Source organism: Gadus macrocephalus, chromosome 21 (genome assembly GCF_031168955.1).
Source record: "Gadus macrocephalus chromosome 21, ASM3116895v1".
NCBI lineage: Eukaryota > Metazoa > Chordata > Actinopteri > Gadiformes > Gadidae > Gadus > Gadus macrocephalus.
In genome coordinates this window covers 18,306,317-18,320,451 of record NC_082402.1, presented here as the reverse complement: position 1 = coordinate 18,320,451, position 14,135 = coordinate 18,306,317, and the positions used below count along the sequence as shown (strand labels likewise).

At 48.7% G+C, this 14,135-nt stretch overlaps 1 protein-coding gene across 1 annotated transcript; it reads right to left on the bottom strand.

Moving 5' to 3' along the window:
• Positions 1-7,047: 7,047 nt before the first annotated feature.
• On the bottom strand, positions 7,048-11,464 carry uts1 (urotensin 1). Its single transcript, XM_060041223.1, has 2 exons — positions 8,916-11,464; positions 7,048-8,554 (listed from the first exon to the last, which is right to left on the bottom strand). Exon 2 carries the CDS (start codon positions 8,538-8,540, stop codon positions 8,061-8,063), a length of 480 nt encoding a protein of 159 aa, XP_059897206.1. The 5' UTR covers positions 8,541-8,554; positions 8,916-11,464; the 3' UTR covers positions 7,048-8,060.
• Positions 11,465-14,135: the final 2,671 nt, after the last annotated feature.

The window sequence follows — 14,135 nt, the reverse complement described above, 5'->3', positions numbered from 1 at the left end:
AGGAATAGCGTGAACTGAAAGAAAAAGAAGACTGCAAATCAGACGCCGACTCGGCTGTGTTGCTTTTGAAATTGAAAGTACCCTTGGGTGAACTTTGTCTTCGTGGTATTCTTGATTCTGATAGTCTCTGTACAAATGTGTTTGCTCAACCTGAGCCCTGTAAAAATTGTTTTCTCGACCGTTTTGTTGTGAGCCCTGTATGATTCTAGCTTGCTTGGTTGCAACCATATAAACACCTTTGTTTCCATGGGTGTTTTGCTGTTCGTCTGTCTCGTCCCCCAGATACAGACTGAATCCCTGAATCCAGGTTCTTGTTTATTTTTATGTTTTATGTGATTATTATGTTGGCCAAACCTCTTACACTGATTGTTCTGTTCAACCTAAGATAAAACAATTATAACCTAGGGTATAAATTCTCCCCGTCAACTATAAAAAAGGATGGATTTATGTTTATTGCAATGCAAATACACCATTTTAAAAATGTATAACCTTGCCTACACTTTATGAACATCTACTTCGGACATGGTTCCACGCATTTGCCGGTTTCTTTGAAAACAAATGCACATGGCTCGCGTAGAAGTGCATGGGGAAGGGACGTCAACGAGTTGTTACGACAGTGTTGTGAAATATCTACTACGAAGCTGTAGGGGGCGCTGTGTAGAGAAATGTGCGTGCCAAAACCAAGAAAACAGCGAAGAAATGCCCGAAGTTGCATAGTGGGCCTTTAACTGTGACTGGGAGAGAGGTCTCTGTGTCATCCGGTGTGGATAGCTGCTGTACAGGACCTGTGTATCCTGGGGTTGGACTTTGTGAAGGCTACGGGCTATCAGCTGGATCTGGAGAAGGGCACGGTGAGCTACCAGGGGGTCACTATGGCCCCCAGTTGAAACCCCCGCCATGCCTCCAGTCCGTCTTATCCCTCCAAAAGTACGTACCGCAGAGAATGCTTTCAGCAATCCCCCCTCCTTGTTCCTCCCCCTGTGACCTTTTCCTTGCCACCTCCAGCACCGGTCCCTTCACCATCAAGGGCCACTCAACCCCGGCCCTGCTATCCCAGACGGGGGATGAGGGGCTCTGTCTGCAGTGAGGGAGGTATGGAGGAAGAACTGTGACAGTCTGGACCCCCAGCAGCAGGGACAGCTGTGGCACATGCTGCTGTAGTTCCAAGGCAGTTTTGCCATGAGTGAGGAGGAGATGGGGAGGACCCATCTAGTGCAGCATGACATTGACACAGGGAACGCACGGCCCATCAAGTGTCGTCTTCGCCGCCTCCCTCTGGCCCGTCAACAGGCATGTGGCCGAGCTCTGTGGAACATGCTGCAGGCAGATATCATCGAGCCCTCCGACAGCCCCTGGACATCAGCAGTCGTCATTGGTCCCCAAGAAAACCGGTGGCTGGCGGCTCTGCTCAGACTAGAGGCCGGGGAATGGGGTCACCAGGAAAGATTCCTATCCCCTGCCATGCATCGACATGTCCCTGGACTTGGTCTCGGGGTCCTCCTGGTTCTCCTCCTTGGATCTTCCCTGTGGATGTTATCAGGTACCTCTTTCCCCAGAGGCAAGACCCAAGACAGCCTTCTGCACCAGACAGGGGCTGTGGCAGTTCAAGGTACTAAGTTTTGGACTTTGCAATGCCCCTGCCATATTTGCGAGGTTAATGGACAAGGTACTTTCTAGTATTCCCCGAGAGCAGTGCCTGGTATACCTCGATGACATCCTGCTGCATGGCAGCTCCTTCGAGGCTGCCTTTGGGTCCCTGTGGCAGGTGCTGGAGAAGCTGCAGGCCTGAAGCTTCACCCCAAGAAATGCCATTAATGCAGAGGGAAGTATCCTTCTTGGGGCATAGGGTGGGGGCCGAGGGCATCGGCACCATGGAGGAGATGGTGCGGGCTGTCACAGACTGGCCCACCCCCAGCGACCAGAAGCAGCTGAAGAGCTTCCTAGGCTTGGCCTCGTACTACAGGAGGTTTGTACGGGGTTTCTCTGGCACGGCTGCCCCTCTGTATCAACTGCTACAGAAAGATCGGGACTTTATGTGGACTGGGTAGTGTCAGGGGGCTTTCAGTAGCCTTCAGCGTGCCCTGAGTGAGGCCCCGGTGCTCTCCTCAGCCGACCCTACCTTGCCCTTCATCCTTGACATAGACGCTAGCAGTGTTGGTGTGGGAGGGGTGCTTTTCCAGGTGGGGCGGCAGGGTGAGAGAGTGTTGGCCTACTTCAGTCGGGGGTTAGACAGGGTTGAGCGTCGCTACTGTGTCACCCGCAGGGAGCTCCTGGCAGTGGTTCTGCCAATAAGGCACTTCAAGTTCTACCTGTGTGGCTTGCCCTTCACCTGAGGACTGACCAATCTGCTCTTCAATGACTCATGAAGAGCAGACTTTCAGGGAACCAGAGTGGCAGGTCGCCAGGTGGTTGGAGGAGGTCAAGGCTTCCCAATTCGAGGTGGAGCACAGGGCTTGGGCACGCCACAGCAATGCAGACGCCCTCTCATGCCGCCCATGTGCCACCAACGGGTGCTGTTACTGTGAGCGGAGGGAGACCCGTGAGCGAGAGCTGCTTGAAGAGGAGAAGGAGGAGGACTGTGATGCAGTGCGACAGGTAGAGGTGTTCCTCTGCCAGGAGCTGCAGGCAGTGGATATGGCGGAGTGGAGACAGCAGCAGGAGCAGAAAACCGACTTACAGCCTGTACTGCTGTGGGTGGAGGTACAGCATCAACCACCGTTGGAAGAGGTGGCCGTGCTTTCAACGACGATCAAGAGGCTGTGGTCTAAGTTTGGGGCCCTACGTCTGCATGAGGGTGTGCTGCAGCAGGCGTTGAAGGAGCCAGCCACTGACGGCTGAGGGGCGTGGCAGGTAGTGGTCCCCAAGGGCCTGCAGGAGGTGCTGCTTCAGGCCGTGCATGGAGCAGCAGGGTCTGGGCATTTTGGAGTCACTAAGACACTCCTCCGCCAGAGATTCTGCTGGGGTCAGTTCAGGAGGGACATTGTGGATTTTTGCCGCCTCTGCAATCCCTGTACAGCACGTAAGGGTCCCCCTCTACGTTCACATGCTCGGCTTCAGCAGTTTCCAGTGGGGGCACCAATTGAAAAAGTGGCAGTGGATGTAGTGGTTCCGTTGCCTCGCTCAGACAGTGGTAACCCCTAAGTCCTCTCCGCTATGGACTATTTCACAAAATGGCCAGAGGCGTACACAATCCCAGACAGACAATCCCAGGAGGCAGAGACCATAGTAGATGCCCTGGTAGAGGGAATGTTCAGCCGCTTGGGAGTGCCAGAGAGCACACACAGTGACCAGAAGAGGAACTTTCGCCGTCGCAGATTCCGTCGCACCTTGGGCCAGCAGCTGGCTCACCTCTCGGCACCAGCGAGTCTGGGACAACCATATACCCATGGTGCTCCTGGTGTGTCGCTCTGCGTTCCAGGAGTACACAGCATGCACGCCTGCCCTTCTCATGCTGGGGAGAGAACTCCGCAACCCAGCAGAGTTGACGTTTGGTCGGCCGCCTGATTCCCTTGCCATTCCCCGGTCCTGAAGCCAGGAGGCTTCAGGACCGCCTCGAGTCAGCCCACGCTCCGGTGGGAGGTAAAAGCGTAACTACAAGGGGAGGACCCAGGGAAGGATGAAAAGCTGGAGAGCTAGTTTGGGTCTACAACCCCCAGCGGAAGAAGGGCCTGGCGCTGAGCTCGACCGTCAGTGGCTGGGTCCCTGCAGAGCACTGGAGGGGTTAGGGGAGGTGGTTTACAGGGTGCAGAGGCCTCCCCGGTGAAAGAAGGCGGCGCTACATAGAGACAGACTAGCTCTTAACAGAGGGGTCTCTTCCCCACATCCACCGAGGACGCCGTTATCACCTCCCCAACCCTCCTACTCACGCCCTGCCCTCTCCCCTGTTCCCCGTGGTGACAGCTTCCTGCCAGAGACCTATTTCCCCGTCCCCTTGTCTTCTTCCCCTCCTCCAGTGGCTGAATCCCCTCCATCTGTTCCCTCGTCCCCAGTACTCCAGGAAACTCACCCACGGAGGCAGAGAAGGCCTCCAGGTCGCTTCAGAGACTTTGTTTGTTCCCTTTGGGACAAGGAACTTTCTGGTGGGGGGGTAGGAGGGGGGGGGGGGGGGGGGGGGGGGGGGGGGGTAGTGTAGTGATCCTATTTATATGGGGGTTCTGGGTTCGTGGGGTTGGCCGTCAATCACCCCGCTCTCTGTCAACCACAAGTATGCATTTAATGTTCGTGCTTATGTGCACTTGTGGTTGGTGGAGCAGCAGGGGGCGGAGGAAGCTGGCCGCGTTGCTACGGTGCAGTTTATGTTTTATGTTTGTGTTGTAACGTTAATTTGCATCGCAAGATAAGTGCATTCCTATTTGGATTAAAGTAGGCTCCTCGGGGCTTCCGTAGTTCGAGTTGGACTTCCTGCTATGACCAGCAGATGTATGCCGTGATATGTGCCATACCTATAAAGTTATTAATGGTCACTACGCCTCGAGTATTCTTCCTTTGCAACCCGGCAGCCCGCCTGTATTGGGCAGAAGTTACCACAGTTTGGGTGTAATGGCCGTTTCTGTTTTTTGTTAAGCTCACTTCGACCTGTGATTTGTATACGCCTACCTAGGCACAGGTGCGGGTGATTTTAGGTCACGCCCGCCGCTCTAGCATAGTTGGAAAGTAATGTCGGGCGGCGTGGCATGGTTTTGGGCGAGATAAAAAGATTTTACCACACCTAATGCAAGCATTTTGGATAATGGAAATGGAAAACCTTTGTTAGAACTTCATGCAAAGAAAACCGTTGGAATAAACCGAACCCTTTTTTGGAAACTTGTGTTTGTGCGTAAACTTGAAGCCGAATCCAGGTCACCCACGGCCTTTAGTTTGGAACATTGGAAAATAGAAAAAAGGCCGTTACATTGGGTCTCGCAGAGTGAGATACATTGTTCGCTTTTTGAGGTTACCATTAGGAGTGTCAGTTAGTTGTACCGTTAGTTATACCGTTCTGAATGTGTACATGTCGTGTTCTTTCAGAAAAGGATCGTTGAATCTGGATTGCTTTTAACTCACTTAATTTGGTAAAGTTTCGGTATGATTACTATGAAAATAAAGGAGGGGAATTGTGTAGCATATGCATGCTAGGAAGTATGCTTAGCTGGTCACCTAGGGCAGCGGTCCCCAACCCCCGGTCCGTGGGTAATTTGGTACCGGTCCGCAGAGAAAGATTATTTATTTATTTTAATAAAAAATTTAATTCATGCAAAATGCATGCACACTTAATAAACTCAATTTACTTCGCAATACTGTCACTCTTTTACATGCCATAAGTTTATATGCAGTTGTTAGATTGCATATAACATGTTTGCATTTTTGGCAACCTCTGCGCATCATTATTATAAAATGAATGGCAGCCATGTTTGATTTATAGCAAAAGCAGTGTCCATAGGAACCACCATATAATGATAAAAAACTTAGTATAATAAACTAATTCGTAATAACTTACAAACTAAACATCATATACAATCACTGAACGATTATTATGAAGATAAAATACAAATTACACGCTAGAAATTATATCAAAACCCATTTTAATGCCAAATCTATATTAATATGTTCAATTTACAGAAACACCTTTGATATATTTTAGTACTCATACATTATGCATTCTATGAATACCATATTGATAATCTATAGGCCTATTCATTAAGTATGCATTCTGTATTTGCTTAAGGACAAGGACACAACATTTTACCATGTTAGTGTTTTATTACAAAAAATAACTGGTTAGAGCTTGTTGAGGTCAACTGCTAAAGTTACGTTGCGTCCAACAATACGATAGATGATTAAAAACATGCCTTTTTGTTGTGTTTTTCTTGAAAGCCACGCATGCTGCAGAAGGAACAGGCTACAGACAATAGTGAGCTCTTTAAAACCAATAATCAACTAAAGGTGGAAAAATAAAGACAAGGAAAATATGAAATAAAATAGTAGCCTGCCTTCCTTTCACTTCCTTCCAACTTTTCCCTTAAAAACAATGTCCCAGTTGCAACCAACAGAAAACTAGTGGTCCAAGCAGGGACGTGCACAGGAATTTTGAGGGGCAGTTGCTCTGACCTGAAAAAAGGGCACCCCCCCCTCCCACCAAAAAAAAAAAACTCACAGGCTATATGAAGGACTGAGAATAACAGGGTCTTTATAATATATTAATACAAATAAGTAAAACACTGAAATTACTACTACTAACGATAATGCAGAAAAACATGACTAGAAGAAGAACATAACATGAACACAAACATAATTAAACAACATCCTATCAAGTCACTGATAAGTTTCTCCAAATTGACATTTAAAAAATGCAAAGCTTCAAAAGAGAAGCCTTCAGAACCTCTTCTTTGTCGATTGGTATGTCCTTCTCTATGGACAGCAGGAGGAGGTCAGACAGCCGCTCTTGACCACACTGATTTCGAATTGGCTGCCTCCTTTAGATGTCTCTCTCTCTCCTGAATCCTCCTTTTTTCACTGGGCATTTCGGCTTCACTTAACAATAACAAACAATACCCAAAATAGTGATAAGATTTAGGCATGAACCATTTTGAATGAAAGAATTCATGTGATGCATTACTTCCATCATTTATTCTTCTTTTTAAAATGAAATGTTAGAAACTAACTATCAGCAGACATGTAGCTTAGTTTGCCTACCAAAAAATGTGTAGACTATGTGATAACGGGCTGCTTGTCTGCAAGCTAGCTAGCTGTCTGATTATTTAGGCTAAACGTTACGTGGCATACTGAGCCTGGATTTATGAAGATTGTAATTCATTTCATAAAACGTGATGATGATTATTTGTTTGTTATACATCTCAAATTCACCTTTTCCGAGAACATCAAGGCAGTCGTCTCACAGGTGCCAGTGTTCCGGTCGCGTGCAGCGCTGCAGCCACGTAAAGCAGCTTTCACACGCCGCGCGGCAACTCGCCGCCTCCATTCATTTCAATGGGGGAAGGGCGGCAGCGGGGAGGCGGCAAAAGCGGCTGTTGCCGCGCGGCAGAGTTTGCCCTCCCCCTACTGACTTTCACTCTCCCGAACGGAATTGAATGAGGCTACGCTTACTTTATGAAATGTTTCGAGTGGCGATTTTTATTATCTAGGCCTACATGAAATTCTGCATCCATCAAATGATTAAAAAATAATCTATATATATTTTTTTTTTTCTCGGAAAGGCAACCTGAGTCGAGGAGGGCATATGGGCAGTTGCCCAAGCAACCTGAGCAACCCCCCTGTGCACGTCCCTGGGTCCAAGTTGATAATCAGAATAACACATTGGGTCTGGAACAACATCCGTCATGATTTTGATGTTCAAATTAACATCTAAACAGCGTTGGGGTCATTTTCGGCAGACTGTTCAATCTAGTTTAACAAGCCTCCTTGAACAATTCATGTTTCAATAAATCCTACAAATCACCACATAAAAACCACATCATGCATTCTCAACAACCTATCTGCAACACTGTGGTGAATTTAAGCAGGTTAGAACATGTATGACCAGTAGAGTACTGACAGTAGCTATACACTCCCTCAAAAGGTCTTTATTTGAAGTATATCTTGATCAAATAAAACATATTTTTTTATCGTAATATTTTAATATTGAAGTGCTGGAGAAGTTCAGTTTAAAATATTCAGTGAGATTTAATCCTTTTCAAATCTTTACTTATTGTCATTCTTAAATCTAAATATTTTTTCAAGGATGAACTTGTCCCAGAACACTACGTATATTATCCTCCTCATGATCCGTTAGACTTCGTGAGTCTTCAGCTGAGTTTGAAAAGGACACTGGCAGTAAGGAGTTATTCTGAGCACTAGTTACCCCTAGCAGGAGCTGAGAGGCGCTCAATGGTGAGTCTGCGCTGTTCGTTTCCATGCATCTAAAACCATTTTCTAAACATAGTTTCTAAAACCGACACTGCTTATGCGTGAATGCAGGCTGAAGGCAGATATAGGCCTACTCAACGATGGCAAAATAAATAAAAAATAACTTGAAAGAACATATTGATAGTATAGCTTGTTTCTCCCCATGTTCACCGGGTCTGTCACTTCCCCACCTCATCTAAGAAGTGTCGGTTCATCTCCGCCTGCTCCTTCTCCCTCTCCACCCTCGCCATGTGGATCATGTGTCTGAGCATGTGGAAGGTGAGGTCGATGGAGATCGGCGGCTCCTCGCTCCTCTTGGACAGCCCCCCCAGGTCGTCCACACGGTTCTTCTCGGGCTCACCCTCCATCCCGGGCGCGCGCAGCTCTGTCTCCAAGGTCGCCACAGCACGCGCCAGGTGAAAGAGGGCTGTAGCGTCCATCTGCGCTGCTATCGAGAGCTCCTCGTTGTCGGACCCAAGGGAAAGACTGACCCCCGGACTGGTCCTCTGGATGACGCGCAGCAGCGTGTCGCCGAGGAGGTCCGAGACGGCGCTGAGGAGCGCCTCGTCCCGGGCGGGGAGCGTCCGGACGGCGGAGGGGCGGCCGTGGGAGGCCAGCAGGACAGATGCGAGGAGCAGGATGAACGGGACGGGCTTCATGGTGACCAGACGTCCTGAAACGCACCGGTTAACATCATATATCTCAGTTTGATGTGCACATTTAATATGTACAAACAAACCCATGCTCCATGAGGCGCGATGGAGCGCCGGACATGTCGTGGTCTGACATGATTTACGAAATAGTTACAAGTCTGAAAAATCATTTCCTCAAGGAACCAGATCGCTCCGATCATGGAGTCTTTTGTTTTATTATGTTTTTTAAGCGCGCAAAGTGAAGCGTGAGGTGAACGTGAATCTCATTGCAGCCTCATGAAGAACCGGTCACCTGCTATTCTCTGTAAAAGAAATACGTGCAATTAAATACACTGAGGAATACGCCAAAGTGAAAAATAAAGCGGTCTGTAGCCTATATACCTTGCACAGTAAGCCCCAGTAATCCGCTCTGTGGCCCCTGGTGAAGCAGCCCGTCCGGAGTCCCTCGAGTGACGGTGGGAGGACCCCATAGACCTTATATATGTCCAGCACTGGTCTGTTGACGTCAGTGAAGGGCTGAGGGGCAACAGACAGACAGAAATCTGAAAGGCCATGTGTGTTCAGGGAAGGCTGAGGACAACGCATGATGATGAGTTGAGTGCTGCATGCAGCGCTCAACTATTGTTCTTCTTAGGCTTTATTCTTTCTTTATTCTTCTCTGCAAACTTTGGGACCCTACCCATTCCACAATTTTTCACCTAGACTAATACTCAATTTTTAAATGTTCAGATTATCTTGGAAAGAAAATCGTATTTCTTAAATAGCCTATTCTGCACGATTATTTAGGCCCATTCGCCGACCCTTATGGGGTGTTCCAGATGCCTCGCACACCACCCGAACGAGTTGCAAGTGGGGAAATCTCCCAGCTTTCTTGCGGGATTCCACGGAGGAACGACCCCTTTTTTGTCGGTCCAACACGGAATTCTGAGAGCATACCAAGTTCAGTGAGGCTGACCGTAGGCCTACGACTCGAAAACAAAGCTGCACCCAGAAAGAGATTTATTTCCTTGTATTGTATTTGTACCACGGTTGTCATTTTATGTCGATTTTAAATGTTTTTTTAAATGGTACTAGCACATTTTTTGCTACTTTATTCCGGTCACCAATTTATGCATTGCACCATCGTGCTGTGCGTGCAATACAATGCTAGGTTGTGTTGTTTGTTTTTGAGCTGGATTGCTAAAGAGGCAAATGTAGCTAACATTACCATGACTTGCAATGACATGACACAATCACAAAGAAATCAATACACATCCTCAATGACAGATTATTGATATCATTTATAGTTCTATCAGAATCAGTTTAACAGTTTTATTTCATACCGGCATCGTATATTTTCAGTTGTCTCATTGACTTCCGTTCAGGCTAGAGCGTGAGGACGCTCTAGAGATGACGCTCTAGCCCAAGGTGGCAAAAATCACAAATGCTAACCATTGCAGACGTGGCAGGGACACAATGTCAAGCTTAAACAGTTACGTTATTCCTTGTTACACTGGCGCTAAAAAGAGTAATCGATTGGAAGTATGACTTTTTTATATTGGGTGTTTGTGTGTGTGGACCCTCATTTATATGGCTAGAGGCTAGGTGCTTGATACGTATGCGGTTTACACCCGGTAGAAGCTAAATGCTAATAACAATGCTTAAACAATCCATTTAACGTCATGCTATGTACAAAAACGATATACCATATGAAAGCTGAGACTCAAAGTAGGGCTGGATATGGACCAAAAGTCATATCTCGATATTTTCAAGCAGAATGTCGATATAGATATATATTTGTTGTTGACGCAATAATGGTGCGTTTCCACCGGAGGTTGCGGGTCGGTTCAGTCCGCAAAGGTTCGGCACAGGTTGCGTTTCCACCGCGAAAAGTGGACGTGATCCGGACTGAGCCGTATTACTCCTCCGTTGGGGTACAGAGGCGCCTTAAAGGTTGCCGGCAAGTTCGAGCTAACACGCCGTCCATTGATTGGTTAACAGAATCGCCCTTCCGTGCGACAGGGGGATAATAACAAACCAACACATTATCCGCAAGGTATTTCTGGACAATGGCGAAAGCTTTGTTTATTGAAGAAAATGTCCCGCAAAAGTTTTCCGTCCTTCTTGGACGTCCTACATTATTGATCTTTGTTTATTGTGTCGCGTACTTCTTTTTCCTTGGACTTATTAGCAGGCTACACTGTGTCGGGCTGCTACGAGGTCAGGATGCTAACGTAACCGGATGGCCATTCCCCTCCGGTTTAAACCCTAGCATAAGGGTACTGTCGGCGGTGGAAACGCGAGCCGTAACTGGGCTGCGCCGAACCGCCATTCACTACCCCGCCAAGCCGCACCCACCGGTTGAAATGTGCCAATAGTTGTCATTGCCGCGCTCCAACTCGTCATTCTACATCGGGGCGCCGCTGTGCTTTCATTTCCCGCTGCTTGCGTTGCTGTGCTCGTTACCCTGCCTTGCTGGTTGCAAACTCAGTCCTAAATTTGGGTGTAGGCCAGGGACGGCCAGGGTAGCTAACCATTTTAAAATTAGTCAGTCAAAAACAGTCGGAGCAAGATGTGGCAAATGCGTTTGGAGAGTTAAGCAGAGCAGAGCCTGCACCGGTGTTATTCTGCAAACCCGCACCCGTCCGTAGGCCTACTCACAAGTTTCTCAACTTTTTGACGTAGGCCCTGGAGCCGAATGGACGGACGGACTCACAATGCATTCGCTTGTTCACACTACATGCGTCCGTCGACGGATGACCAAGGGCGTGTCTGACATATGGGGACTAGTTTTTGTGTACGCATGCTGCAGCCAATCAAATTGCTTCCCGCTACAAAGCTGATGTGTGGATATAAATACAAAAGATGACACAAACAGGTGAATAAAAACAATCCTATCATTCCACATTTCTGAAAAAAAATATAACGGCTGGATTTTTCCTACTTCTTCCTGCTTGTTATTGAAAAATGGATCCAGTAGACGAGTGGAGTGTATTTGCATAACCGCAATCTGATTGGCCGACGGATCCGGTGCTGCCTGAAAAGTTGAACATTTCTCAACTTTTTGACGGAGGCCACTGAGCCGAATGGACAGACGGACCCACAATGCATTTCGCGAGCGCCCAATGCAAAGTCAATGAGATCCATCGACGGACGGAGGTACATGCCCACTGCACCGTCAGTCAACGGACGTGGGAAGGCGTGGCTGACGGATGGGGGTGTAGTCTTTGCAGATGCATCCGTCAGCCAATCAAATCGCTTCGCCGGGTTCTTCCCGCTTCTTCCTGCTTGTTGCGATGCAAGATGACCCGCTTTCCAGTATTGTCAGAGCCCGAGTCGCGTCACAGTGCTTAAATTTGCATACGCGATCTGATTGGATGACGGATCCGTCGCTGCCGAAAAAGTTGAACATTTTTCAACTTTTTGACGGAGCCGAAGGCTCCAACTGAACGGACGGATCCACAACCAACTGAACGGACGGATCCACAATGCATTGCGCGTCCGTCCCCATTCAAAGTCAATGGGGATCAGTCAACGGACGGAGGTAGTGGGCACGAGGCGTCCCTACATGCCCACTGCACCGTCACCCTACATGCCCACTGCACCGTCAGTCAACGGACGTGGGAAGGCGTTGCTGACTGATGGGGGAGTAGTCTTTGCAGAGGCATCCGTCAGCCAATCAAATCGCTTAGCCGGGTTCTTCCCTCTTCTTAGTGCTTGTTGCGATGCAAGATGACCCGCTTTCCCGCTTTCCAGTATCGTCAGAGCCCGAGTCGCGTCACAGTGCTTAAATTTGCATACGCGATTGTTACGTCCCCCGCTAGGGGAAGGGGTGGCAACATAAAACCAGATGTCTTTGGTTAACTGGAAGTTGTTTATTTAGCCCAGAGCATGGGATAATCAATTTAACACAAACAGAGGAGGCAAAACTACAAAAGGAAAAGGACCATTGGGTGCTGTCCAAATCAAAGAAATGAATATAACCAAGAAGAAGCTCCCAAAATACATGAGTGGAACAGCACCCCTGCGTCTAGTGTTTTTAACAAAAGTATAGCTGCGAGTCGGTGTTCGATAACCTCTAACAAAACTCTGGCCCAGTTCCCGTGTAGCAATTAACAAGAACCTCGATCAACCAACAAATAACCATTCGAAGACCCAATATTTCAAGCTGCATATCCAAGGCCAGCTGCCGTGAATGTTGAGCTCGCCCGTGCTTTATCCTCCCGGATCCTCGGCCCTCCGATGCAGCAGCCAATCATGTCCGGGGACAGGCACATCAAAATTAACATAATGGTCAACAAATCACACGCGGGGAAAACACATGATCATTACGCCCCGTGCCCACTACCTCCTTCAGTCAACGGAGGTGGGAAGGCGTTGCTGACTGATGGGGGAGTAGTCTTTGCAGAGGCATTCGTCAGCAAATCAAATCGCTTCGCCGGGTTCTTCCCGCTACTTCCTGCTTGTTGCGATGCAAGATGACCCGCTTTCCCGCTTTCCAGTATCGTCAGAGCCCGAGTCGCGTCACAGTGCTTAAATTTGCAGACGCGATCTGATTGGATGACGGATCAGTCGCTGCCGAAAAAGTTGAACATTTTTCAACTTCTTGACTGAGCCGAAGGCTCCAACGGAACGGACGGATCCACAATGCATTGCGCGTCCGTCCCCATTAAAGTCAATGGGGATCACGCAACGGACGGAGGTAGTGGGCACGGGGCGTTAGCATGAGTATCGACAAACTGAGGATTTTACCCATGAGGGCGGGGCGTCAATCCACAACCGTACAGCGATCTGATTGGATGACGGATCCGTCGCTGCCGAAAAGTTGAAAATTTTTCAACTGTCTGACGGAGCCGAAGGCTCCAATGGAACGGACGGATCCACAATGCATTGCGCTTCCGTCCCCATTCAAAGTCAATGGGGATCAGTCAACGGACGGAGGTAGTGGGCACGAGGCGTGACCCTACATGCCCATTGCACCGTCAGTCAACGGACGTGGGAAGGCGTGGCTGACTGATGGGGGAGTAGTCTTTGCAGAGGCATCCGTCAGCCAATCAAATCGCTTCGCCGGGTTCTTCCCGCTTCTTCCTGCTTGTTGCGATGCAAGATGACCCGCTTTCCCGCTTTCCAGTATCGTCAGAGTCTTTCTGACGGCGCCGAAGGCTCCAACGAAACGGACGGATCCACAATGCATTGCGCGTCCGTCCCCATTCAAAGTCAATGGAGATCAGTCAACGGACGGAGGTAGTGGGCACGAGGCCTGAGTCAACAAGTTGTTGCGATGCAAGATGACCCGCTTTCCCGCTTTCCAGTATCGTCAGAGCCCGAGTCGCGTCACAGTGCTTAAATTAGCATACGCAATCTGATTGGATGACGGATCCGTCGCTGCCGAAAAAGTTGAAATTTTTTCAACTTTTTGACGGAGCCGAAGGCTCCAACGGAACGGACGGATCCACAATGCATTGCGCGTCCATCCCCATTCAAAGTCAATGGGGATCAGTCAACGGACGGAGGTAGTGGGCACGGGGCGTGAATGAGGCCTGAGCATGGATGGTGAGGATAAATCTGTCAATCTGAGCAATATTGCGAAATGAACGACCGTGCTCTCCCCACCACGATAAC

Coding starts and splice junctions, on each gene's coding strand:
- uts1 (XM_060041223.1), bottom strand. CDS start 8,540: ATGAAGCCCGTCCCGTTCATCCTGCTCCTCGCATCTGTCCTGCTGGCC.